General features: G+C 40.9%; 1 protein-coding gene across 2 annotated transcripts in view; it reads left to right on the top strand.

Annotated features, from left to right (window-relative positions):
* The window catches only part of MROH1 (maestro heat like repeat family member 1), a 156,436-nt gene that overhangs the window by 79,615 nt on the left and 50,871 nt on the right, over positions 1-25,950 (top strand). For both annotated transcript variants that reach the window (XM_044669587.1, XM_044669577.1), the window contains exons 25-33: positions 256-367; positions 614-709; positions 1,893-1,997; positions 3,715-3,850; positions 4,551-4,663; positions 14,340-14,492; positions 16,718-16,872; positions 21,459-21,624; positions 23,017-23,213. In XM_044669587.1, coding sequence (XP_044525522.1) covers positions 256-367; positions 614-709; positions 1,893-1,997; positions 3,715-3,850; positions 4,551-4,663; positions 14,340-14,492; positions 16,718-16,872; positions 21,459-21,624; positions 23,017-23,213 — 1,233 coding nt within the window. The remainder of the gene's footprint in view (positions 1-255; positions 368-613; positions 710-1,892; positions 1,998-3,714; positions 3,851-4,550; positions 4,664-14,339; positions 14,493-16,717; positions 16,873-21,458; positions 21,625-23,016; positions 23,214-25,950) is intronic.

Below are 25,950 nucleotides of genomic sequence, written 5' to 3'. Positions count from 1 at the left end.
ATAATCAACAGCACAGAGCAGCCTATCACTGTCCAGAGCTCCTCTCTCAAAGAGGAAGGAAGCACTCGATCTGAGTGCATGGCTATTTCTAATGCAGTTGGTCTGACACAACTAGACCGTAGTGTACAACAACTCACATCAGGGTCTCTGATTGCCCTCTAAAGAACTCCTATCTGTGCCCAGTCTTTAGAAGTCCTATGAGGTGAGGATAAGATTTCAGATACTCAAAAGGGGCTTCCTTGACCTATTTTCAAGAACATTGGAGCCTCCACTGGAAGACCTGGACAAAGCTGAGTTGATCCACAGCTGCCTACATAGTGTGTTGGCCCTCCCTTCGGATGCTGGGATAACATCCTACTTCCAGGAGGTGAGGAGGGTCCTGAGCAGACTTAAACAGGGAACCTCACTTAGGCCAACGGGCAGGGAGTGACTGGAATTGGCTTTACTGCTTATTGCCAGGTAGATGGACCATACTCTGGTCCCTGGAAGGCCATGATTGTGGCCTGGAGTCTTGCTCTTGTATTGAGTTTTTTCTTCTCTCCTCCCTTTCAGAGCTCTTTGGAGGACGCTGTTGTAACATATGATGTAACAGTTGTTACTTTTCTTCATCTAGACCCTGTACTTTGATACTATGACTGCACTCAAGGATTTGCTGACAAGACTTCTGCTTCGAAACTTATCTCCCCAAGGCCTGCAGAACATGTTTGAGGTATGATCAGGTGGGGTGGTGAGCTCCACAGAACAACAGAGGACCTAGCCAGACCTTATTATCCCATCCCCACAGCCCCAGAAAGTCTAGCCACATCTAGACCCCAGCTCTTGAAATGGTTTTCATTTCTCTTAACATCCTGTTATGGGACTTTTCTTCCACTTCACTTCCTCCTTTAGCTGGGAGCTATTGGGCCAGTTGGTAGTCAGTTCCTCTGTTGCTTTCTTCATGGTCCCTGTGTTAGGGAGAGCCAGGAATTCTCTAGGAGAATCCCTTCAGCATAGTCTTCTGACACTCCATATGTAGGGGGAACATATAGCCCAGTGACTGCCTCTCCTATGTCCCAGAATGACTTTGGTTTTGTGAGCCACTGAAGCAGTGCCTGTGGGCCAAATGTGGGCATGGCTATGTTTCTCTGCTCTGCATCTTGCCCTTTCATAGATAATTTTCCCTAGTCCCCTAAGAGAGGTCCATGAGCCCATTTGTGAAGAAGCCCAGGACTAACAACTTTAAAGATTTACTTAAGTTGTATCAATTCAAAGCTAAATAGGATTTGAGACACCTCACTGAGACATTGTTTATACTTGGCTCTCAAATGAAGTTCCTCTTTATTTATGAAAGCTTTGTCTCTCCATTAGATAGTGAGTCTACAATGGTGAAACCTATGGAAGTATTTCCAACAGGGTGATTATAGGAGCTAGGCAAACCAGGAATGAAGGGATGGTACTCATGAACAGGTAGCCAGGACTGTGGTCCTCAGGTCCAAGGACAAAGACTTCATGGCTTTGGAGTAGCCAACAGATGCTTGTCAAGATAGGGTCAGTTGAACATATTTTGGCTGGCAGAAAGGATGAGCCCTGAAAGTCAGTAGAATACCTGAAAATTTTACAGATTCTATTTGTTTCCAAAGTGCTGTCGCAGCACTCCTTTATTTATCCTTCATTTGGCCAGATTTGGGAAGGCTATCTTAATCTAGCACCATTCCCTGCTCCCACTCATATGTCTCTAAAAGTGGGGTTGATACCATATTGGAACTGACTTAAGGGGCTGGTACCCAAAGAGAACTATCTCTTCCTGTAACTATTGGGCCTTCCTGCTCAGGGATGGGGCATCTATCTCTGAAATCCTACCTCCATCCCAGCTGGTTGTTATGAAACTTTTTTCTTCTTCATATTCCTTCCAGCATTTGACCCCATGGATCAAATCTCCCAAAGGACATGAGCGGGAACGTGCCCTAGGGTTGAGTGCTTATCTGCTGCGCTACTTCTTAGAGCATTTGAATGTTATCGTAAGTATGTTCACATGGCCCCCAGTTACTATCATGCCCCACTCTGTTCCCTCATGATCTTCTTTTTCTCCAGGTGTATTTGCTATCTCCTCTCTTCCCAGACTTGGAAAGTACTTCTGATAAATGATTGTCATCCTGTGTTTGAAGACCTCCAATAATGGGGAATTTATTACTTTCTGAAGCAACCCATCTGACTTTTAGAAATCTTTAGTTGATAAGTTTCCCCTTTAGTCTGCCTATCCTTTCTTTTTTTCTGATTGCCTAGGTTAGACTTAGGCCTATTTTTTCTATGTCCTCATCCTGTTTTGTATACCCTGCCACATTGGACTCCTTTGGCCTTCCGTTATGTTTATCTTTTTATTATTATTATTATATTATTATCCTTTATCTTCCTTTCTCTTTATCCTTCTTCTTCTCCCTGTCTTCTGTTATACCTTTCATCTGATTGGGGGTTGAAGTTGGAGAAGGCCCCTATTCCATCTTTTAGGAGAAGAGGCATTTTTCTTATTCAACTGATATTTATTGAATGCTTGCCATATGTGAAGAATACAAAAATTTAATATGTTAGTATGGCAGTATTCATGCCCCAGTAAGTTTATAGTATCTAAGGAGAGATAAAATTTGCCATTAATCAAAATACAAGATACCATAGGAGACCTGAAGTTCTTTGGGAATTCAGAGGAAGGAAGTCACTTCTAGTTGGAAGGATCCAAGAAAGTGGCCTGGAAGAGAGTAGCATTTAAACTGGCCCATGAAGGACGGGGAGAACTTTGACAATTGAAGATTGTGAGGGAGGCAGCAATATGAGAAAAGTCATTAGGGTAGGAATAGAACAAGTATGTTTGAATAATGGCTTTGAAAGATAGCCTTCTCCCTACTGAATTAACTCTTTGAAGTACCATGTCTAAAGGTTCAGCTAAAGGAAAGAATCATACTTGACATACTACTCCCCTACAGGAATCTAAGGCTAGAAATCGAGGCAGGGACCTGGGTGTGAGAGTTGGGGGGCACCTGCATTGCTTGGTCTAACCAGTTTAGACTTGCTTCTGGATAGAGTTGAGATTATCATTAAAGGATGATAAACAGATTAATGACTGATCAGACATACATTATAATGTATTCATCTGATTCTCTGTGCTGGATTGATAAGGACAAAGAGAAACCTGTTAAGAGGTTCTTTCATTTGTCCAGATAAGAGGTGATAAGGGCTTGGTGGCTGAGGGATGGAGAGAAGAGATGAATTTGAAACATTTATAGTGATAAAATCAAAACAAACATGAAATACAAATGAATATGAGTAGCATAAATATACCCTACCCTGGCCATGCACATTTATGCTTATTTAAAATATAGCCCCTGGCACATAGTGGATGATGGCTAGAGTAACTGAAGACATGGTATTTCAAAAGGTTAACTCAGTAGTGAGGAGGTTGCCTTTTAGAGTTGTAACTGCATCTCATCTGTAACTTGGCTTCCCTTTCCTGAGTTTTTCTAGTCCTTTTGGAGCATGCTACTATGTTTAATTGTACTGGTCCTTTGGGTGAAAATCCTGGAGTTATTCTCAGTGCGACAAGTTCCAAGATACTACCTGGACCAGCCCTGGACCAGAGGTTCACTAGGGCTCTACTTGACCTGATCTCTCAGGTATAGGAGTGACTGCTGCCTACAAGGCTCCAAACTTCTTTTAAATTCCATTCTGGGTACCCTCTCTTTCCAGGCAATTGTACCGTTCTATAACCTGGGGCTTCTTGTTGGGATCTTCTCTCCGAGGTGTGCAGACTCATTGTCTACTCTCCGACACAATGCCTTGGACTGTGTTTACTCATTACTCTACATACAACTCTTCTATGAGGGTGAGAGCCACTAGGCACAGTGAGGGGGGTTGGGGAGATGAATGGTCATTTCGGGGCTGCCTGATGAGCCACCACTGGCTTCTAATCTTGATTCTGACTAATTGTAGGATCGTGGGTAAGTCGCTTTCCTTCTGTAGGTTCTCTCATAATAATAAGAGTTCACTATATGACCTTGTGGATGTTTCTTGCTTTGTACAAAGATAAGTTTTCTGAAGATTTAGACCTGTTGATTTCTAAAGATACAAAAAGTGAGAGCAGCTAGGTTTGAGTGTGTTTCTAGGGTCTCAGACAGCACTGTGGGTGAAACCTTTGTTAATTCTATTGTTCAGTTATTTTTCAATCATTTCTAATTCTTTATGACCAAAGTTCATCCCATAGCTACTTGAGAATGCCTCAGAGGTGATAAACAGTTATTTTGTAGCTAGCTTTCAGGCTTTGCATTTATTGCTCCCCTTCTTCCCCAAATGGGTTAGTTTGGTGTTCTCTACATACACTGCTTGTAGAAATGGGGGGGGAAATGGCTTTCTGAGCTGCCCTGCAGCAGCCTATCTGGCCCCAGCTGCTTAGCTTAACTTGCTGGAAGGGTTGTCGCCAGGAGAGGGCACCCTGAATCTAGGAATTTAGGCTTCCTACACTACTGTGTCTGGCTGGAGAATGGCTTTACTTAGATTATACTGATGAACTTTCTTTTCTCCTACAGGTTTTGCCCAAGATTATCAGGATGAAGTAGCAGAAAAGCTCTTATCTCTCAAAGATAGCCTAATTGATCCCAATGTCACTGTTCTCTTCCACACCTGCTACAGCATTGCTCAGGTAACAATAACCAGGATCTTAACCCTGAAACCCTACTCCAGTGGGACAGTGGCAGATGGAGTATCCACAGCCAGCCCATGAACAGCTTTAGCAAGGAGTATTGCTTACACAAGACTCTGCTTAAAGGAATATTGGAAGCTTTAGATCAGTTAGACGTCAATAGGAATAATGATTGGGAAAAAAATAGAGGTAGGAGATGTCAATTGTTTTTAGTAGTTATTGTGGACAGAGTTGGATCAGGCAGGTCAGGCACAAACCATATTTACATAGAGGAATTATCTAGGAAATTTAGGCCAAAATGGAATAATTGTTATTCTTAATCATAGCCCTCTACAAGCTTTGGTTCCAGTGGCTGCAAATAAGGAGATACCAAGGCCTGAGTCCACTTTTGAGACCATGCAGTTCCCTATCTCCCTACTAATGCCTGCTTTCCCCCCTTAATGGAAACCTCAAAGTGATATTTGTGGGCTTTTAGCTTCAGTTCGTTAGCAGGGAGCTTCAGCTCCTTAGAAATTCAAGAAGTGGTCCAAGGTCTCCTGCACTTCTGGTTTATGATCCCTCACTGCCCTCTCTGGAGACTCAACAGCTAGGAGTTACCTAACAGCCAGTGGGGTAGGGACATTTATCAAGGTCCTTGGTGCTTCACACAGAGTTAGAAGAAACTTCTGATTCTGTGTCTATTAGCCTCTGGAAAGTCAACATAGCTTACAGATTATAGACATGGTCCAACCTAGGGATCTTTTGGCACCATCTGGCTCTTCTGAATGAACTCCCAGGAGGCCTCAGTTACAGGGCATTGCTGTAGTCCAATATAGCAGCCCCTCAGGGGTGAGTTTGCTCTGGTGAGGTCCACTTCAGAGGGAGGAGGTCAGACTGCCTGGTTGAGAGTGTCTGGTTAACAGAATTCTTGGCTGCAGCTGCCACCTGGGAATGCAAGAGCTGCTGGGAAGCCAGGAATTGTACTAAAGCTACAGACCTCAGTGGGGAAGGAAAGAAGGCCTCTTGTCTGCCAGACCACATGTTTGAGGCACAAGAGATTTACTTTGTCTCTTCTCTATCTGTGGATCATCTGACACTTTCCGAATTCAATCTTAGTTGAGGAACTTCACTGCTTGATTTAGCTGAATGCTATGAACAGAGGTGAGAGGGAAATAGAGGGAACCCACTCAGCCTTTTCCCCAGTTGTGGGAACCATCCATACACAACATCAAGAAAGTTGAGGGTTCTTCATGTAGTTTGAGTTCTCTTGTTAAGTTTTGTGAGCCCAGCTTTGAGAAAAACTGTATTTAATTCATTTAAATATTTATCAGAAACCTATCCAGAGGGACAGTTGTTAGCTCAGTGGATAGAGAAACAGACCTGGAGATGGGAGGTCCAGAGTTCAAATATGGCCTCAGGCACATCTTATCTGTGTTACCCTAGGCAAGTCACTTACTTTCAGTTGCCTAGCCCTTACTTCTCTTCTGCTTTGGAACTGATAGATACTTAGTATTGATTCTAAGACAGAAGGTAAAGGTTTTTTTAAAAAGCTAGGGGAGGAGGGGAAGAACCTAACTTGGGCTTTGATTGTCATGTGCTAGACAATGGAGATAAAAAGATAGAGAATCATATAATCCTTCACCTCAAGGAATTTATAAACAAATAGAAAGATGACAAATAGATTCTTAAATTAAAAATTAGAATATAATTATTGTAGGTGAGATTTTAAAGAAAAGAATTAGAGATTGAGGATGGGGAAAATTCATTTTCAGGTAGGATATTGGGGGAAAGCCATATGAAGAAGGTGGCACCAGGTCTGGGTCTTGAAGGAGAAAGATTTTAGTATCCAGAAATGTAAAAAACATCCCTTCTAGATATGTAGTTAACCTGTGCAAATGGATCGAAGTTGGAGAGTACAGAATAAAATGTTTGGGTTAGAAAGTAGAGTGTGAATGGGAGTCATGTGCAATAAGGCAGAATAAGGTGGGGGCCATATTACTGAAGGCTTCTAATATCAAGAGCTAGAGCTATCCATTCCCAGGAATGAAGTTGAATTTTTTCTACATTACCATCACTTTTGTGATGAAACCACTCTGTTCCATTTGAACAGGGGCCACTAAGTTGTTCTCTTTTGAGCTAACTGGAAAAGAGAGGGCTTGACATCTCTTAGGAGAGAACTTTGGGCTACTGTCACTGGTGATCCAGCATTGGAGGACAAGGTGACCTCTGATGAAGAGAATGGGCATAGCGCCAGGAAGCAGTGAGTGCCAGTAGCTATAACCACAAGAACAGATTTCTTTAGGCACATTATCCTGCTCTACCCCCCACCATAAGCTTGGAGGAAGCTGACTCCTCACTTTATTGGGAAAAGAGGTTCTGGATTTTCTCCCTGAAGTATACTCTAAGATTTGATTTTCTCCCAAACTATGGCCTGGATGAAATGTTTTAATGGCTTTATTCTAAAACCTGGAAGAAAGATCTGTGCTGGAAAAACTGACAGCCCACCCCTTCCTTTCTTCATCCTACTTGGCCTCAGAGGCACCATTGGTGGCAGATAAGGAGTCATAGCTCATATTTCGCCTTTCCTTCTCCCCAGCTGTCCATAATTAAAGAGTCTCACCTTACTTTAAGGGACTAGGGGAGCGGGTGTTCTGCCTTTTGGCCAAGATCCCTTATCTTTAGTAGGATAGTTGCTCTTTCTTATTTCCAAAAGCCCTAAATAGAAGCCATATATCCAGCCATTAAATGACAGGCTGCCACCATGATTTCCAAACTGCAGCCATAGCCTTTGGGCCAGAGGAACAGGAATACTGAGTCTATCATCATTTCATTTTTAATGTCATGCTGCCCTCTGTAATTTGTACTTGGGGCAAATTGAGGGACCAAAATGGAATAAAACTGTTGCCTGGATTGCAAGATACCAGGATTCATCTTATCATCTTTCCAGCAATTGTGCTTTCCTCAGCATTTTCTACTCCTTGCTTTTTACTTCTTGTCCAGGGAATAGTAATCAGTGAGTATTAGTATTCCTACTAGAAATGACAAGATAACGTATTGAGCTGTGCCTATACAAACAATCACTATGACTGTCTAGATCAGTGGCTCCCAAACTTTTTTGGCCTACCGCCCCCTTTCCAGAAAAAATATTACTTAGCCCCATGGAAATTAATTTTTAAAAAATTTTAATAGCAATTAATAGGAAAGATAAATGGACCGGTGGCCATCACTGCTCCCCTGGATCACTGCAGCACCCACCAGGGGGCGGTAGCACTCACTTTGGGAATCACTGGTCTAGATAAACCTCTTTTCTATCATGGACCGTTTGGCAGTCAGTTAAGCCTATGAACTCCTTCTCAGAATAATATCTTTAAAGGCATAAAATAAAATGTATAAGATTTCAACTATATTGAAATAGTTAGAAAAATGCTTTTAATAAATTCAGGGACTCCAGGGTTAGAACCATTGGCCTACACTATAATTCCCTTTCCTGGCCAACAAATGTATTTGTGTTCCCCTAGTAGAAGGTAAACAGAGACTACTTCACTTTTTTGTTTGTATCCCCAGTACTCAGCACAATGCCTAGCATATAATCAGACCTAATACTAAATACTTGCTGATTATCTGATTAAAGACTGTCCTCTGGGATATTTGAGCCTTGAAAATAAGTGAGTGAAGCTAGTGAGAAGAACATAAATGGAATATTCAGCTAAGTAGCCTTAGTGCCATCAGTGGTTTTCCTCAGAAACACACTTGGGGAGAATGAATCCTTCCTTAGCTAGTGGAGCCAGTTTTGACTAGGCTTGTTTTAGGGAATGAAGAGACAGCTGCCATCCTTAGCACTTCTTATCCTGAAGGGCATGCACACATGAGAGAGGGTAAAGGGAAGGAAACCAGAAACTAAAGAGAAGACTTGTTGAGGAAGGGTAGACAGGATTGCTGACTTTTGACATCTGGAGGGCTATCAGTGGGGAAAAGGAACAGTTTCTGTGGCACCTGAAGAAACTCAGAATAATTGGTAAAAGTTAGAGGAAGGCAATTTTGGGCTCAATATAAGGAAAAAATCTTAGTGATTATATCAATTCAACAGTAGATGAAGTTAGCTTAGAAGTTGGTGAACTCCCTGTCTTTATAGTGTTCCAGCAGAGGTGATACTATAGATAGGCTTGATTCATTGAGCAATATAGATTAAGTGGATCGGGGCAAATGTGAGGTTGGGATAGAAAGATGCTGATGCTCAGCTCCCTTGCAATTCTAATAGCCTTTGATTTCTTATGCCTGGAATGAACTCACCTCACTGTTCCACTTCACTTCAAGATATCCATAGCAGTTGCCACTTTATCCATTCAGTTACCAAAAATTATTAAGGATGGGTGGAGGGGACAAGCACTTATTAAATAAGCACCTACTATGTTCCAGGCACTTTGCTAAGCACTTTACAAATATTATCTCATTTAATCTTTTCAAAATTCCTGTGAGGTGAATGCTATTATTATCCCCATTTTATGGTTAAGGAAACAGGCAGAAAGAAGTTGAGTAATTTGCCAAAGACCACACATCTAATAAATGCCTGAGGCCAGACTTGACCTCAGATCTTCTGACTCCAAGTCCAGTATTCTATATATTGAATCACCTAAGCTGTCCTAGCTCTACAATGTGTAAGGCATAGTGTTAGATGCTGAAGATAGAGGGGGAAAATGGCAGTCCCTACCCTAAAGTTTATATTCTTGTTTTTGTTTACCTATTTTTTTAATACAAATTGCATTTCTAAATCTGTTCCTCCCCTTTCCCCTACTTATTGCATGGTTTGTTTTTTGTTTTTTTAACTCTTCCCTTCTTTCTTAGAATCAATACTAAGTATTGGTTCTAAGGCAGAAGAGTGACATGGGCTAGGCAATGAGGGTTAAGTAACTTGCCCAGGATTACACAGCTAGGAAGTGTCTGAGGCTAGAATTGAATTTAGGATCTCCTATCTCTAGTCTCAGGTCTAAATCCAATGAACCATCTAGCTGCCCCTGTGTTGTTTGTTTTAAAGATATTAGAAAAGAAAGAAGAAAAAAAGCTCTAAAAAAAAAAAATTATCACACTAGCCATGACTCACAACTTGTGTTTTATCCATACAATTTATCCATAGCTTATACCTTATCCATATCCATAGTCCCCTAACCGTGAGATCTCTGAGTCAAAGAGTATGGACATTTTTGGTATTTTTTTTATCATAATTCCAAATTTTTTTCTGGAATAATCGGACCATTTCACAGCTCTATTGTTATTCAGTCATGTCCAATTCTGATTTTGTATGGGTTTCTTGGCAAAGATACTGGAGCAATTTGCCATTTTCTTCGCCAGTGGATTAAGGCAAACAGAATTTAGGTGACTTGCCCAGAGTCACACGGTCAGATTTGAACTCAAGTTTTCCTGACTCCAGACCCAGACCTCTGGCTACTAAGCCATCTCGTCACTCTGTTCATCTCTACAAACTGTATTTAGTGTTCCTGTCTTTCCTTTGATATTAACTATTTTCTTATCATCTTCACCAATTTGTTGGGTGTGAGTTGAATCTTCAATTGTGTATTTGCTATTCTTTTGGTGCTAGTGATTTGGATTTGGATTTGGATGCTTTACCTGGTTAATCTCTCCTTTGCACATATATGAACTTCTTCCCTCATTTTGTGATATTACATTCTTGAATCTTCTCCTTTTTTTTTCTCACCACTCTTCAGTTCTCTTTGCTGGATCATCATTTGAGTCCCCTCCCTTAAACATGGTTTAAGGGGTATATCCTAAGACTGTCCTAGACCTTCTTTTCTTTTTCCTTTGCATCCTCTGTCTTGGTGATTTATTTCATTTAAATTTTTTTCTTTTTTTAATATTTTATTTTTTAGAAAAATTTTCCATGGTTTCATGATTCATGTTTTTACTTTCCCTTTCACCCCCCTCAAGCCTGCCCCCCCGCATAGCTGATGCGCATTTCACCTGGTTTTAACTTATGTCATTGATCAAGACTTATTTCCATATTATTGATAGTTGCATTGGTGTGGTATTTTCAAGTCTACATCCCCAATCATGTCCATATCAACCCATGTGTGTTCAAGCAGTTGTTTTTTCTTCTGTGTTTCTACTCCTGTAGTTCTTCCTCTGAATGTGGGTAGGGTTCTTTTCCATAAATCCCTCAGAATTGTCATGAGTCATTGCATTGCTGCCAGTACAGAAGTCCATTACATTCTATTTTACCACAGTGTATCAGTCTCTGTGTACAATGTTCTTCTGGCTCTGCTCCTTTCACTCTGCATCAATTTCTGGAGATCATTCCAGTTCATATGGAATTCCTCCAGGTTATTATTCCTTTGAGCACAATAGTATTCCATCACCAGCATATGCCACAGTTTGTTCAGCCATTCCCCAATTGAAGGGCATACCCTCGTTTTCCAGTTTTTTGCTACCACAGAAAGCGCAGCTATAAATATTTTTGTACAAGTCTTTTTATCTATGATCTCTTTGGGGTACAAACCCAGCAATGGTATGGTTGGATTGAAGGGCAGGCAGTCTTTAGTTCCAAATTGTCATCCAGAATGGTTGGACCAGTTCATAACTCCACCAGCAGTACATTAATGTTCAAATTTTGCCACATTGCCTCCAACATTCATTACTCTCCCCTGCTGTCATTTTAGCCAATCTGCTAGGTGTGCGGTGGTACCTCAGAGTTGTTTTGATTTGCATTTCTCTAATTATTAGAGATTTAGAACACTTTCACATGTGCTTATTGATAGTTTTGATTTCTTTATCTGAAAATTGCCTATTCATGTCCCTTGCCCATTTATCAATTGGGGAATGGCTTGATTTTTTATACAATTGATTTAGCTCCTTGTAGATTTGAATAATTAAGCCTCTGACAGAGTTTTTTGTTATAAAGATTTTTTCCCAGTTTGTTGTTTCCCTTCTGATTTTAGTTGCATTGTTTTTGTTTGTACAAAACTTTTTTAATTTAATATAATCAAAATCATTTATTTTACATTTTGTAATTTTTTCTAACTCTTGCTTGGTTTTAAAATTTTCCCTTTCCCATAGATCTGACAAGTATACTCTTGTGTTCACTTAATTTACTTATAGTTTCCTTCTTTATATTCAAGTCTTTCACCTATTCTGAATTTATCTTGGTGTAGGGTGTGAGATGTTGATTTAAACCTAACCTCTCACATATTGTTTTCCAATTTTCCCAACAGTTTTTGTCAAATAGTGGATTTTTGTCCCCAAAGTTGGGCTCTTTGGGTTTATCATACACTGTCTTGCAGACATCACTTACCCCAAGTCTATTCCACTGATCCTTCCTTCTGTCTCTTAGCCAGTACCATATTGTTTTTGTTGTGTTTTTTTTAATTTTAAACCCTTAACTTCTGTGTATTGACTTATAGGTGGAAGATTGGCAAGGGTAGGCAATGGGGGTCAAGTGACTTGCCCAGGGTCACACAGCTGGGAAGTGTCTGAGGCCGGATTTGAACCTAGGACCTCCTGTCTCCAGGCCTGGCTCTCAATCCACTGAGCTACCCAGCTGCCCCAGTACCATATTGTTTTGATGACTGCGGCTTTATAGTACAGTTTAATATCTGGTACTGCTAGGCCACCTTCCTTCACGTTTTTTTTTTCATTATTTCCCTTGATATTCTTGATCTTTTGTTCTTCCAAATGAACTTTGTTATAGTTTTTTTCTAATTCAGTAAAAAAGTTTTTTGGTAGTTTAATTGTATTGGTGATTTAACAACATCCATAAATTCAGTTATTATTTCTATATAGATGACTTCAAAATCTAGATATTCAATTCTGATTGTTTTGTATCCCCCAGCTAGATATCCTGTGGGCATCTCAAAGTCAGTGTATTCAATATGTAAAACCCAATGGAATTGTTCATAGGCTATGAGAGGGGGGAGGAAGGAGGGGAGAGAAAGAACATGAATCATGTAACCATGGAAAAATATAATGAATTTTTTAAAAAGTCAACATATTCAAAGTAGAACTCATCCCCTCTTCCACAATTACCTGCTTTCATAGAGAATACCTCCATCTTTTATTTTTACCCAAGGATAAAACTTTCAAGTTATCTTTAATTCTCCTATCAATAACCTCCTCCCCTAGATACAGTCAGTTGCCAAGTTTTATTAGTGTTAACTCCATAACATTTCACATCTGTTCCCTTCTTTTCACTTTCCACAAATCTTGTTCAGGTCCTGATTGCTTCTTTTTTCTTCTTTCCTTCCTTCCTTCCTTTGTTCTTTCCTTCCTTCCTTTCCTCCTTCCTTTCCTCCTTCCCTCCCTCCCTCCCTCCATTACCTTCTGTCTTAGAATCAGTACTGTGTATTGGTTCCAAGGCAGAAGAGTGGTAAGGGCTAGGCAATGTGGGTTAAGTGACTTGCCCAGGATCACACAGCTAGGAAGTGTCTGAGACCAGACTTGAACACAGGACCTCCTGTCTCTGGGCCTGGCTCTCAATCTACAGAGCCACCTTGTTGCCCCCTCCTGATTGCTTCTTGCCTAGATTACTGTAATAGCCTCCTAATTGATCTCTAGGCTTCCAGTTTCTTCTCTCTTCAATCCATCCTCTACTTAATTGTCAAAATATTTTCCTAAAGGACAAATTGGACAATATCATTCTTCTGCTCAAGAAGCTTCCACTGTTCCCTAGATTAAATGATGAACTTCATTGTCTCTGGCGTTCCTCTCCAAACTTAAGTTTACATTACTTCTTTTCACATCCTCTATTCTTTCTAACCTATTTCTGTGCCTTTAATTTGGCATTCAATCACTCACCTCCCTGCTTTTGCACAGGAAGCCTCTCTTGATGCTCTTAATCGTTAGTATTCAAGTGATCTGATTACCGGTTGTATCTTCTTAAATTTAAGGAGAACATAACCTTCTTAAGGGCAGAGACTATTTTTAATTTTTCTTTTGCTCTGCACATAGTTAATGTTTGTTGAATGAATGTGTAGTTGACCTCTCCTTAGATTATAAAATTCGTGAGAGCCTTTGTATCCCTAGAACCTAATATGGTGCCTTACACATTGCACATACTTAATAAATATTTATTGAGTTGAATTCTCTTTTCTCTACAAGGGAAATACAGTATAGAGCTTGTTTATGAGTCTTGGACTGAGCAACTAAGGACCAGTTTCTTATGACTGGAATGTCATGAGCACTTTTATTCTTAACACACTGGGATCCTTCATGAGTATTTGACTCTTGCCATTGCCTGGATATTAGAGATTATACCAAGTGCATCTCAGTCTGATCAACCAGTGATGCCTTAGGTGCCACCTTCTCCCTGCTTCTTAACCACTGCACATATGGACATTAGACCATGTAGGTTCAGACTATGTAGGTTCAGATGTTTTGCTTAAATTCCACTTGAGAGGAAAGCTGGTCTTATGCAAATGTAGGATTTATTATGGGTGGGGCAGAGGTGGGGGAGACAGGTAATAGTCATTTTTATCCTTTGCCCTCCCTTGGTCTTTCACTATCTCTCAGACATGAAAGAGCAGGAGTCCAGACTTCTAATTATTCTCCTAACTCATGCATTGTTTTCTTACTTGTCACAATTTGTGGTTGGTTCTCTTACCCACCAGACCCTAACCAGAACATCCTGGGGCTAGGGATTGGATCTGAATCTTTTTCTCCTTGGTTCCCTGCCATTTAACTTTTCTCTCTATAGATTATTGGGAAGCGTCTCCCCCCAGATCAGTTTATTTCCTTCCTACTGACAACATTTGAAGGGCTGAAAGACTCTGATGCGAATTGTGCACGTGCTGCCACAGTCATTATCAACTGCCTGCTGAAGGAGAGGGGAGCTGTGTTACTGGAGAAGGTAAAGAACCATTGGGGCTCAGTGAAGGACCTTCCAATCCTACCATAGAAGCTGATTTTGGTGTCTAGGAGTCATTAAAGGGAAACCTTCCTGCATATAGCCCTAGTTGTTAACTGTCTCAGAAGTGGAGTAAGGAAAATTTAAGGCGAATGACATTTTAAGCTCAATGGCTCTCATCTCACCTGAGAGGCCAGACCAGATCCCAGGAGGAGGATGTACTCTGCAACAGTTCAGGGAGGTCTGTAAGCGCATGAAAAAGACAAACTACTACAGTATGACGGATCTTAAATTGGGACCCTGAAGCTCACCACAAAATGACCCTCAACCTTTTGATGCTGCTCTAAAAATGGGCCCCTGAACCTCCACCTCAGGCAAGCTGGAGGGTTTGGAAGGAAGAACAGGTTTTAGGGCTACTCACTGCTTGCCTTTAGCCACTTTGCCTAGAGTATTTTCTTTGTCCCTCAGAATGGGCCTGGTTTGCCAACAATAAGGCCAACATTTTCCAATTTTGCCAAAGACTAGCTTTAGTTATGCAAGGAAGTTAGGATTTAAGATCATAGCCCTCTGGTCAGAAACCAAAAGTCTTCTCCCCTTACTCCAGTTTCCTGGGACATTTTCCTTCATAGGCACTGTCACCATTTGGGATTGTTCTGCTCATCTATTCCTCCCTCTGCTCTGTAGGTTTCCCTTCAAAGCCAACTTTAGGCTTTAGGGGCAAATTGGCTTTGGGTCCAAATCCTGGCCTGGAAGCTTTAGCAGGAAGAACAATTCATGAAGAATCAGGAGTCAAAGGTTTTAACATGCCTTCTCTTTCCTTTTCAAACTTTGGATTGAATTTTCTTTTCATTTCCACCCACTGACATTTGGGGGTTGTAATTGGAAACACCAGTTTTCTTCCTTCCTTGGCTTTCCTGTTACTTCTAGAATTGCTGCAGAGGTCCAGCTTTTTACCTATTAGAGTGGGCTGTACCTGGGATTGCTCCAGGTTTGATGACTCACCTTGTAGTCCTATGCAATCCGGACTAGATCCTAAAACCAAAAGTGATGTTAATTCTTCCCAAGGGATTGGGGGAAGGACCTAGTTCAGCTGGTGAGAGGGGAAAGGAGAGTTGGGTTTGGCAGTGATAGCTGAGAATTGACTATGTTTTTTAATTTGCTTCTTGTAGCCTGTCCTTTGCTTTCTTTGTCAGAAATTATCTGTTTTCTGCTCTGAGGCAAAAGTAGATGACTGGTAGTGAGACATGACCTTGGAACTAGCCTGTTGTGCTCTTAGTATCTCAGTGAAGGCCTTAACAATATTAACTATGATTAGAACGTGCAGGATGAATTTGTGCCTTGGGTCTGCTTCCTACGTCCCACTTACCAACCTTGGATTCACAGACAAATAAATGACCTTGAGTGTGTTGGGAGTAAGGGTGGAAATAGGGGTACTGGTTCTGGGATTGGCTTGGGAAAAAAGTAATGAAGTATTTACTGTGTACAAGACACTACACTGTCCTTCCTGTTCACTATGAACAATACTTGGTTAAGTTGTGGATGGGCTCTATCCAAGCAGTTCTCAGTCAAGGGAAGTATATGGACGTAGCTATATTACAAGTCAGAGTCTGTTGCCACAAGAAATTCAAAGAGTAGAAAAGTCATTTTAGGCCTGGGAGATCAAGGAAGACAACTTGGGTATGAGGCATTTATGCTACTTTTTGAGGCAAATTCATTCTACCTTTTTGATAGAAGATCGAAGGGCATTCCAGGCAAGGAACACAGTATGAACAAAAGTAGAAAGATAGGAAGTATATTCACAGAACAACAGCCAGGCTGATTTGGCTAGAACATGAGAGGTTTATAGAGGTCAAGGCTAGAATTCTCCATGGTTAGAAAGCTGCTCCACCCTGCCTTTCTCCTTGTATTTCCCCCAGAGGGCCTACCTAGTACATGATTCAGTATATGAACACTTCTCATTAATGTCTATGTCAGTCATTCTAGACTAGGTTGTTAAGAGTATGAGATGCAGGCGCCAGAGGAAGTGGGAGACAGACCCCCATTCCAACTGCTAGGTAGGTTTGGACTTGGTATCATCTTTGAACAGGAAAAATTTCAGTTGAATCCTGCTTGGAAAATTGACTGGCTTTACTATAATCTATTCCCTGACCTGGGAGGAAAAATGGTGCTTTTTGTTTTTGTTTATCCATTGGTCCCATGACATATGTTTACTATATATTTCTCTCTAGGTGCCAGAGATTATGGGGCTGATCCATGGCAAGCTATGTGAGGTAAAGGATGAACATGTGGTGAAAGCTGTCCAGCAGAGTGTGTATCTCCTTGCATCTCAGCATAAGGCAGCAGTGGTGGCCAGTCTTTTGGCCAGTCCCTTGCCCTTTGACAGGTATGGCTTCTTTGGGGGCTGATGTGATCTGTTTGCAGGGCTCAAGCTAATTCTCTGGTTCTGTGGTCATAAAGGAATATCCTTCAGCACTTCTCCAGTGCATAGCACTTTCTTATTTATATATTCTGTAGAATCATTTACTGGATTTAGTGTCATCTATAGATAGCATAGTGAAGTGAGATTCTGAACCTGATCAAGTGACAGGGCTTTTTATTCCCTTATTTTACCCTGACGTCACGGCCACCCACTCTGAGTGGTGACTATTAACTTAGTCCAGACACCAGAACTTGTGGGGTTCTTTCACACCTCAGCTGTGACCCTTTCATTCCTTGAGCTATTCCCTACATACAGGCTCTCTTGTCTCATCATTCCAAGACAAAGGTGAAAGGCAGGAACAGAGACAAACCTCACCTGCACCAGCCAACTACAGATCTGAAGTTGTCCCTCCATACCTGGCCTTGCCTCCATTGGAGGTCTAGTTGGGGTCAAGAGTAGGAAGGAAGGAGAGAAAAAGTATAGCCTGTTTAGTATCCACACACAAACTGCACCTGCTCTTAGAATTTCTTAATTCTTGGTAGACTTTTTTAAAAATTGTTTTCTTCTAGTCTTAAGGGTACATCATAAGCTCTTTAGGATATCAGGCCAGGTTCAGACTTTTAGTAATAGACTTATAGAATCTTAGGTTTGGAAAGAATATTGTCAAATCCCCCATTCTTTAACATAGTTAACCATCTTCCTTGGATCTTTCTCTTCTTTTGACTTTTCTGACACTATCCTAATCTCTATCTCCAAATCTTCTCTCTCCACTGATTTCCTCTTTCCTTATAACCTCCAACTTTGGACACTGGCCAAGACTCCACTCTTCTGCTGTTTTTTCTTTATGCTCCTAATCTCAGAAAGTTACTCTCTCTGAAGTTACCATTCCAGAAGGAATGGCTTTATCTTAGTCTGTATCTTCCTTAGGCAATCTATAGTCTTTGAGTCCATTTATCTCCCTGTTGTCTGAATAATTTGTCTTCTCTTTGTTTCCATGACACTGCTACTTCTTGGGTCTCTTGCTTCTCTGGCTACTCTGCCTGGCTTTGCCTGGCTATCTTTTGGTTCATTTTCTTTCTTCAACCCTTCAAATATGGGTGTCTCTAAGCTCTTGTGCCTTCATTTATCCTTAATTCTGATGCCATAATGCAAATGACTTCCAAAAGTTTATCTCTAGTCCAGGTCTCTTATCTGAGTTCCAGTTGCTTCACTAGCCTGCTGGACAGTTGGACTTTAATGTCTCCTCACTACTTCAGATTCATCAGATTCACAATCAAACTTGTTATATCCGCTCCAAATTAGGAGGTTTTAATCTGAGTCTAAAAATAAGAGGGTCTACAACTATGGAAAGATTTCAGGGCATCTGAGAATTATATAATTGTTTTCTTTTGTAATCCTATTTATTTTAGTTTATGTATTTAAAAACATAAATCTTTAAGTCTAATCATTCCTTTATTTGAAATTCTTTCTATTCCTTTATCTCTATCTCCACCACCCTAATTTAGGCCTTCATATCTCTTCCTTAGACTATTGTAGTGGTCTAGTCTTTCTGAGTATGTTGCCAAAATAGTCTTCCTTAAACATGGCTTTCATCATGCCACTGCTCTGATCAGAAACTTTTAGTGATTGCCTGCTTCAAATTTGTCCAAACTTCTGTTCCAAACTTCTAGTCAGTCAGCTGACTCTACCATCTCTAGTCAACCTTATTTCTACTGCTTTCCAATAAACACCTTCTGTTTGAACCAGGAAATCATAGTGTTTTGGGATCACACCTTTCTTGGACCCTTCCGCTCTTTCTGATCTTCACTCTCTCTACTCTCTTTTCTCTTCATGCCTATAAATGTATCAAGGACTTACCATCTATAAATAAAACAAAACAAACAAAAAACTCTTCTTAGTCCTGCCTAAACTATTATTTTACTCCTTTTCTTTTTAGATAGAGTAGTCTGTACTTCATACATGCTATCTCTACTTTATTCTAACCATTCACTTTGTATACCCTACAATGTGATTTCTATTCTACTCAATATAAACTAATCTCTCTGAGGTAGCCATTCCAAAACCAATGACCTTATCTTAGTCTTTATCTTCCTCAGCATTTCAACAACCTTTGAGTCCATTTATCTCCCTATTGTCTGGATAATTTCTTTTCTCTTTGTTTTTAGGACATTGCTCCTTCCTAGGTCTCTTGCTTCTCTGGCTACTCTGCCTGGCTATCTTTTGGTTCATTTTCTTTCTCTATACTCAACTCTTTTGTCTTCATACTTTCTCCCTTTGCAGTCACATTTGTTCTAGGACTTCAGTTGTTTCAACTCTGCATAGATCCAGCCCTGATATCTCCAGGAATTCCAATCCCATGTTTTCAGTTGCTTGTTGTGTATCTATTGGCTCTCCTGTCAGCATGTCTAATCCTAAATATTCAAAAATGAACCAAATTTTCTCAAAATGCATATCCTTCCTTTTACCTTCCCTATTTCTGTATTATTCTAAAACATCCAAATTTAAAACCTCAGAGTAATGTTTGTTTGACTTCCTTATGCCTTGAAATCCATTTAGTTGTTAAGTCCTGTATGATTTTACTTTTAAAACCTCTTCCATGTTAGACTATAAAATTCAGGTCTTGGGGAGGAAGGGTTTTCACCTTTTAATCTTTCTAATTGCCTTGCAAAAAGCAGGTTCTTAATAAATTCTTATTGAATTGTAAACTGAAAATTTCCACATGTCAGTGACATTGACAAATATTCTATCTGGCCATCCCATTTCTTAGAGTTGCATGTGTGGCCCTCATGATAGCCTAGAGAAGACCACAAATTTGAAAAGCTACCTTTCATTTGATACCATTTGAGGAGTAGAATAACTAAAGTTCTGCTCAGTATAATGAATGTGTCTTTATGTATGAGAATCCAGGCTCAGTCCATTTTGACCATAGTTTCATTTCATCAGGAGAAAGAAGGCAGGAGGGGTGACAAAGCCCCTTTGACAAAATGGTTCTAGAATTCCTAGATCATTGGAGCTTTAAGAGAACTTTAGCAGTTGGTCTAACACACCCATTTTTTTCCTCCTTCCCTCTTTCCCCAACCACTTATTAGAAAAAGAGAAAGAAAAATAAAATCTTTTTAACAAATAAGCATAATCAAGCAAAACAAATCTTTATATTGGCCGTGTCCAAAATGGAATGTCTTATACTGAATATTAGCTTATAGTTTTTCTGTCAAGAGGTGGGCAACATTTGTCATCAGTCCTTTGTAATCGTGGTTCATTAATCAGAATTACTCATTTTTAATTGAACATTCATTGATGTTAGAATATAAATTATTTTGTGGTTCTGCAATTCCACCCTGCATCCATTCATGCAAGTCTTCCCGCTTCTTTGACAGAAGGGTTTTGTGGTCAGCCTCATGGTAGTGGAGAACATTGAACTTGAGTTGAGAAATTTGTGGCTTTGAGAGGTCCTGGATTCAAATGTGACCTTAGACACTTCCTAAGCAAGTCTCTTAATCCCATTTACCTAGTCCTTGCCCTTCTGTCTTAAAGTTGTTAGTAAGATAGAAAGTAAAGATTTTTTTAAAAAGAGAAAGATTTGTAGCTGGTGGCAAACTTATTTTACCCCTCTGAACCTCAGTTTTCTCATTTGTAAAAGAGAAGAAATACTTATACTGTGAGGAAAGTACTCTGTAAAACTGAAAGTACTGTATCAAAGTGAGTTATTTTAAAAAGCAAACTCTAGGCCTAGCAAGATTTAGGAACCTGCATTTTCCCCGCCACCTCCAAATCTTCTCCTAGACCAGTAGTTTTTCTGTTATACCATAACACCACCTCACTGTTGACCTGTTTAAGAATTTTATTTTACACATGTTCTAGTTCATGGCTTAATTCTATCACTGCCAGTTGGGTGTATAATAAAGATCAATTAGAGATAGGTGGGTGCCACACAAACTTGGCATATTCTAGTTTGGGACCGACCCATGGAAGGGCATACTTGTTTGGGAGTTGTCTCTGGGAATCTGATCCTCTGGAAGGGGACAGATGTATCTATTAAATATATCTCCCTAGGAACCTCCCCATCAGCAGGTTAGGGAAATTTTGGGGGAGGGAGGTCCCCTGAAGGTAGAGGTTCCTTAGGATTTGGCATTATTCATGGGCTTTTGTGTCATGGAGAAGATTATGATGGGAGAGCCATTGCTATGCTTTACTACCCACACTATCTGAGACTATGGCTGGCATGTGGGGCACTATGGGGCAGGCTAAACTAGATTTCTATAATTACTTGCAACTCCTTTGGCATTCAAGATGTGCTCATGTCTTTTATTACTTTGTCACATGTGATGTCTCTCCAACTATACTTTGAGCTTCTGGAGGGCAAGAACTGTATTTCCTACCTAAATAATGCTTAAGCTCCTAAGTTATGAAAGTGGGAAGAGACCTTTTCCTCAAGCACATCAATGAGAAACCACATAGATTCTCAGGAAAGGTCTGTTTATGATTATGAAGGGATCATGGTCATCCTGATGTGGTGTTGACTTCTCCCCTGCCTTCTCTGCTTTGTATAGCCACACCTGTTCTCTTTGGAGGGCTCTGGCCACAGAACCCACCCTCACCTCCCAAGTCCTGGAGCTGCTTTTAGACAAGATGAATAAAGATGTCCCCTTCACGGAGAATAAGTCCTTCTTGTTGAGTAGCAGCTATGACCGAGTGGCTACGGTGATCCCTCTTGCTGTAAGTAGAGTGGCTTTGGTCTATCCTCTCCCCTGCCTTTGGTAGGCGGGTATACCAAGGGTTTCCAGTGGGCTTTGACAGTCAGGGAATAGGTGGTAGGTTGATGATGAGGGAGGAAATGAAGCGTTGGAGTGTGTATTTGGCAGCCCATGAGGCTCTGGGGTAACCTCTGACAGAGGTAAGTCTCCCTTCACTCCTACTGCCATTTTATTGCTTTCTTTCCTCCCATCTGGCATTTCGCCTATCACCAAGGCATTGGCCACGCCAAAGGAAGCTTTACTTTCCTTTAATGAATACATCCCACATGCTTCTTTTCCTTCTTTTGGCTCTTGGTCTATCCTTACTCCTGTTCCTAGGCATGTGGATGGGGAATATTATGGGCAGGTTCCACACAGAGTGGCCTTAGAGACAATAGTATGCACTCACCCATCCTCCTCTTCCAAGATCTTTCATGCCTACCTCCCATATTCTCTTTCTCACTCTCTCTGGTGCTGCTTTTTTAGCCTCTCCATCGTCTCTCTTTCCTCCCTAAGATGTGTTTAAGGTGGGATGGGTGCAAAAGGGAGTCACCAAGAGAATCTTGACCTTTCTAGATGTCATTCTGGACACCACGGCCTAAAGTGCTCTTTTCATTTCCTCACTCAGGTGTCTGGTGCCAGGCCCTACTTCGGGAAATAACGCATCACCATATAATGCCTATTAGCTCTAAGCTCTAGCCTCATAAAAGGCCTCTCAGGTGTTCATCCCCAAGGGAGATCATTTTGCATTTTATCCCTTTAAAAAAAAATAAACCCAGCTTGGCAGCTTTTTAAGCAGTAAAACAGCTGTGAAAATTTCCTCCTCTTCTCTGAAGAGCCGAATACAGATGGTACAGGATCAGTCCCTGTGAAAGCCAACACTCTGCCCCTCCCTCCTTCTCTCCCATGTGCACATTGCAATCACCCCCAGCGTGTTTGGTGCTGGGTAATTACTGCGCTCTTTAAATCAGCCGGAATAAGGTTATGCAAGTGTAATGTTTGCATGTGTGTAGTCTTCCTGCCCATAAAAATCTGAGCTGTCAGATCTCCTGCTCTCCCCTTCCCCCCATGAGCAGAGGAATCCAAACTCCTAAGCATTTCATTTTCAAAGTGAATTGGCCCTTAATGGTGACTTTTGGGCTTTGTTTCCAATGGTCCATTTTTTGATACCCATAGGCCTCCAACTCAGAGTAACACAAGGCCTGTGGAATCATTGTGGCCTTATTAGGGATCCAGAATTGGAAAAGGGCAAGAGATCTGACTCCCTTTGTTTTTGTAACTGACTGAACTTAACCCAGTCAGGTATTGTGGTAGTATTGGAGATCTTTTCTTTAATCCTCTTCTTTTTCGTCCCCCCTCCCCCTTTCTCCTCCAGGCCACATGTGCTCTGTATGAGATCATGTCTGCTCCAGAGTCTGGGGCAGCAGTGTTGGGCCTTTACCCCGAGCTATTTGTGACTCTCCTGTTGCGAGTCAGCTGCACTGTGGGTGTCCAGCTCCCCCGGAACCTGCAGGCCAAGGAGAGGAAGAGTACCAACCCCCGCCTAGCACCCAAAATTCTCGAACCCTGCAGGTAACTCATCTTAGATGAGATTTTAGCTCCCATGGGGTGGGCCACTGGCCATGTGGAACTGATTATTTTTCATAAACATAATCACACATGCTAGTTGGGGGTGGGGGATAGGAAAGAGAGACAGTCTGTATTATAATGGTTGACAAAATAATCCTAGGTTATGGCAATGATGGTAAGAGGAGCTCCCTTGCTTGTCTTGGAATAGGTATTTGACCCAGTAAGTGCCTCTGCTTGGGAGAGAATTATCCTTTTTTCCTAACTGGAAGGCATATTTTAAGTTTTATCAATTATATTTATAAAATGTGCTTATTGCTTATTTAGTCTTCAAGTAAATTTATTAGGAGCTCAGAAAAAAGGCCATCCTAATCAAAAGACATAATGTAATGGTAATAATACTCATCTTGGAGTCAGGAGAGACCTGAGGTCAAATTATGACTCTTAATACTCAAACTTTTTTTTCTATCTTTAAAAATATGAATGATCATACTGCAATGCTTATCTCCTCAGTGTTTTGAAGGTAAAATGAACTAATATGTGTAAAGTGCATTGCAAATCATTATATAGTTATCAGCTATTGTAATTTCTGTGCCTTAGACAGGAACATGCTAAATTCACCTTTTCATTCTTTTGCCACACACATAAGCAAACCCATTGGGTTTGGAGCCATAAAGGGGAATAGTGGTCAGGAGTAGTAAGTAATCCCTGGCTCTCTTTGTCTCTGTCCTTAGTGGGAATAAGATGGGTAGAGGGGCAGCCTGTAATAAATTTGGGTAAAGTGCCTAGGCCTTTCCTTCCTTCCTTGGCTTTGTCTTAAGGTAGAGATATGTTTTGGACTTCAGGCTGATGGTAGCTGTAGTAGTAATTTTGTCATCATCAGGAACCTAGAGGTGCCCAACAGCTTGAAAGCCAGGCTTAGCTTCATCCTTCCATGTAAAAGGTACTTAATAAAATAATAGTTGGATTGGACTCTAGAAATGTGACAGTGTTGTCTGGATCACAAATATTTACTTCTGAAAGAACTTTCCTTCTTTGGAAGTTTTATGTAGAAGGATGGAATGGGGAAGATGGGTCAAAGAGCTCTTGAAGTCCTGCTCAGATATAGTGACCTTTCAAGTACCTTCATTTTCTGAAATATTCTTATTCCTAAAATCAGCCAAGGAGGTCAAAGTCCCAGTGGACATTTGAGGATAAAATTGGTAGAATGGTTTCCATACCTCTGAGTGGGATAGTGCAAGGTCCCTGGGGAGCCAGGACTAGCATAGATTTACTAAGAAGTCCAGAAGGTTCTTTCAGCAGTCAGAGAACATTCATGGACAGTGCCCAGGGTTGTTGTCTTGTGGCCCAGGTCAGAAAGGAAGATGGTACCTACTGATCCTGTAGGGAGGTGACCCTACTTTTGCATAAGAACTTCCCATTCTTTCTTAAATAAGGTAACTCCTGACTTGCCATTATGTACCAAGTTTTCCTTGTTGAAATGTGATATCTTCTATATTTAAAGGACTTTATTGGGATTTAAGGCATTTCCATAGGAGTTAGCTCATCAGTATTGCCAAAAACAAAAGGCTTTTAGCATGGCTATATTTTACTTCCCTCTAAGGAACATGATTAACTTGAAATTCTCAGTGCCAGGGAGAAAAGAAAGGAGAGTTCAAAGAGAAGAAGGGTGAAAGTAAAGGGAAAGAAAAGAAGGGGTGAGCCAATTCTTTTGACATGTGTTAGGATACCAGTACCTCCAAGCTCCCTTGTGGACCTGGAATTTGCTTGAATTCCTTTCCCTCTCTAATGAACTCTGCTTTTGGAAATTTCTTATTTATAGTTTTCATACTAACCCCAAGCCCCAAGGAGGCAGCCTTTGCTATCTGTTATCATCAAAGGATCGTCTTCTTGATCCTTTTCAGAAATTTTCTTGGCATTGGTCTTTTTTTTTTTTTTTTAACCCTTACCTTCCATCTTGGAGTCAATACTGTGTATTGGCTCCAAAGCAGAAGAGTGGTAAAGGTAGGCAATGGGGGTCAAGTGACTTGCCCAGGGTCACACAGCTGGGAAGTGTCTGAGGCCAGATTTGAACCTAGGACGTCCCGTCTCTAGGCCTGGCTCTCAATCCACTGGGCTACCCAGCTGCCCCCATCATTGGTCTTTTTTAAAATTTTAATTTTTAAATATTTTTCCATGTTTACATGATTCATTTTTTTTCCTTCCCCTTTTCCCCAACAAGTCAATTCCACTGGGTCGACAAGTAATTCCACTGGGTTGTACAGATGTTATCCCTTGATACCTATTTCCATATTATTCAACTTGGCACTGGGCTTGACAGCTCAATTTTCAGTTGTGGCCTGCCTGATTCTGGTGGGGTCTAAAGGCATTGTCCCATTGTCCAGTCAGGACTAAAATCTTAAGTATTAGTTTGGCATGGCTTGGATTGGTTTTACAGATGGGCCCAGGGATTAATTGTGACTTCTGTGTGATAGGACCAGAGCTCCTACAGAGAGCCCTTCAGTTCTCAACTAATAAAATGACATCTATCATTCTCTCCAACATTGTCTACCTGCCACTTCTTGAAGTGGCCCCACGTACTTTACTCAATGGTGCTGCCACCTCCTTTTCTGCAGCATCTTCTGAGTGGGGAGAAGAATGACAAGAGGTAGGATTAAGACCTTGGCTAGAAATAAAATCTGCAGGAAACAAATGGGAAGCTTCCTCCCTTCCCCCAGTTTTATTAGTGCTCTCATTCTTTTTT

The sequence above is a fragment of the Gracilinanus agilis genome, chromosome 1 (genome assembly GCF_016433145.1).
Source record: "Gracilinanus agilis isolate LMUSP501 chromosome 1, AgileGrace, whole genome shotgun sequence".
NCBI lineage: Eukaryota > Metazoa > Chordata > Mammalia > Didelphimorphia > Didelphidae > Gracilinanus > Gracilinanus agilis.
The sequence above is the reverse complement of the archived record's forward strand: the minus strand, read 5'-3'. Positions and strand labels throughout refer to the sequence as shown.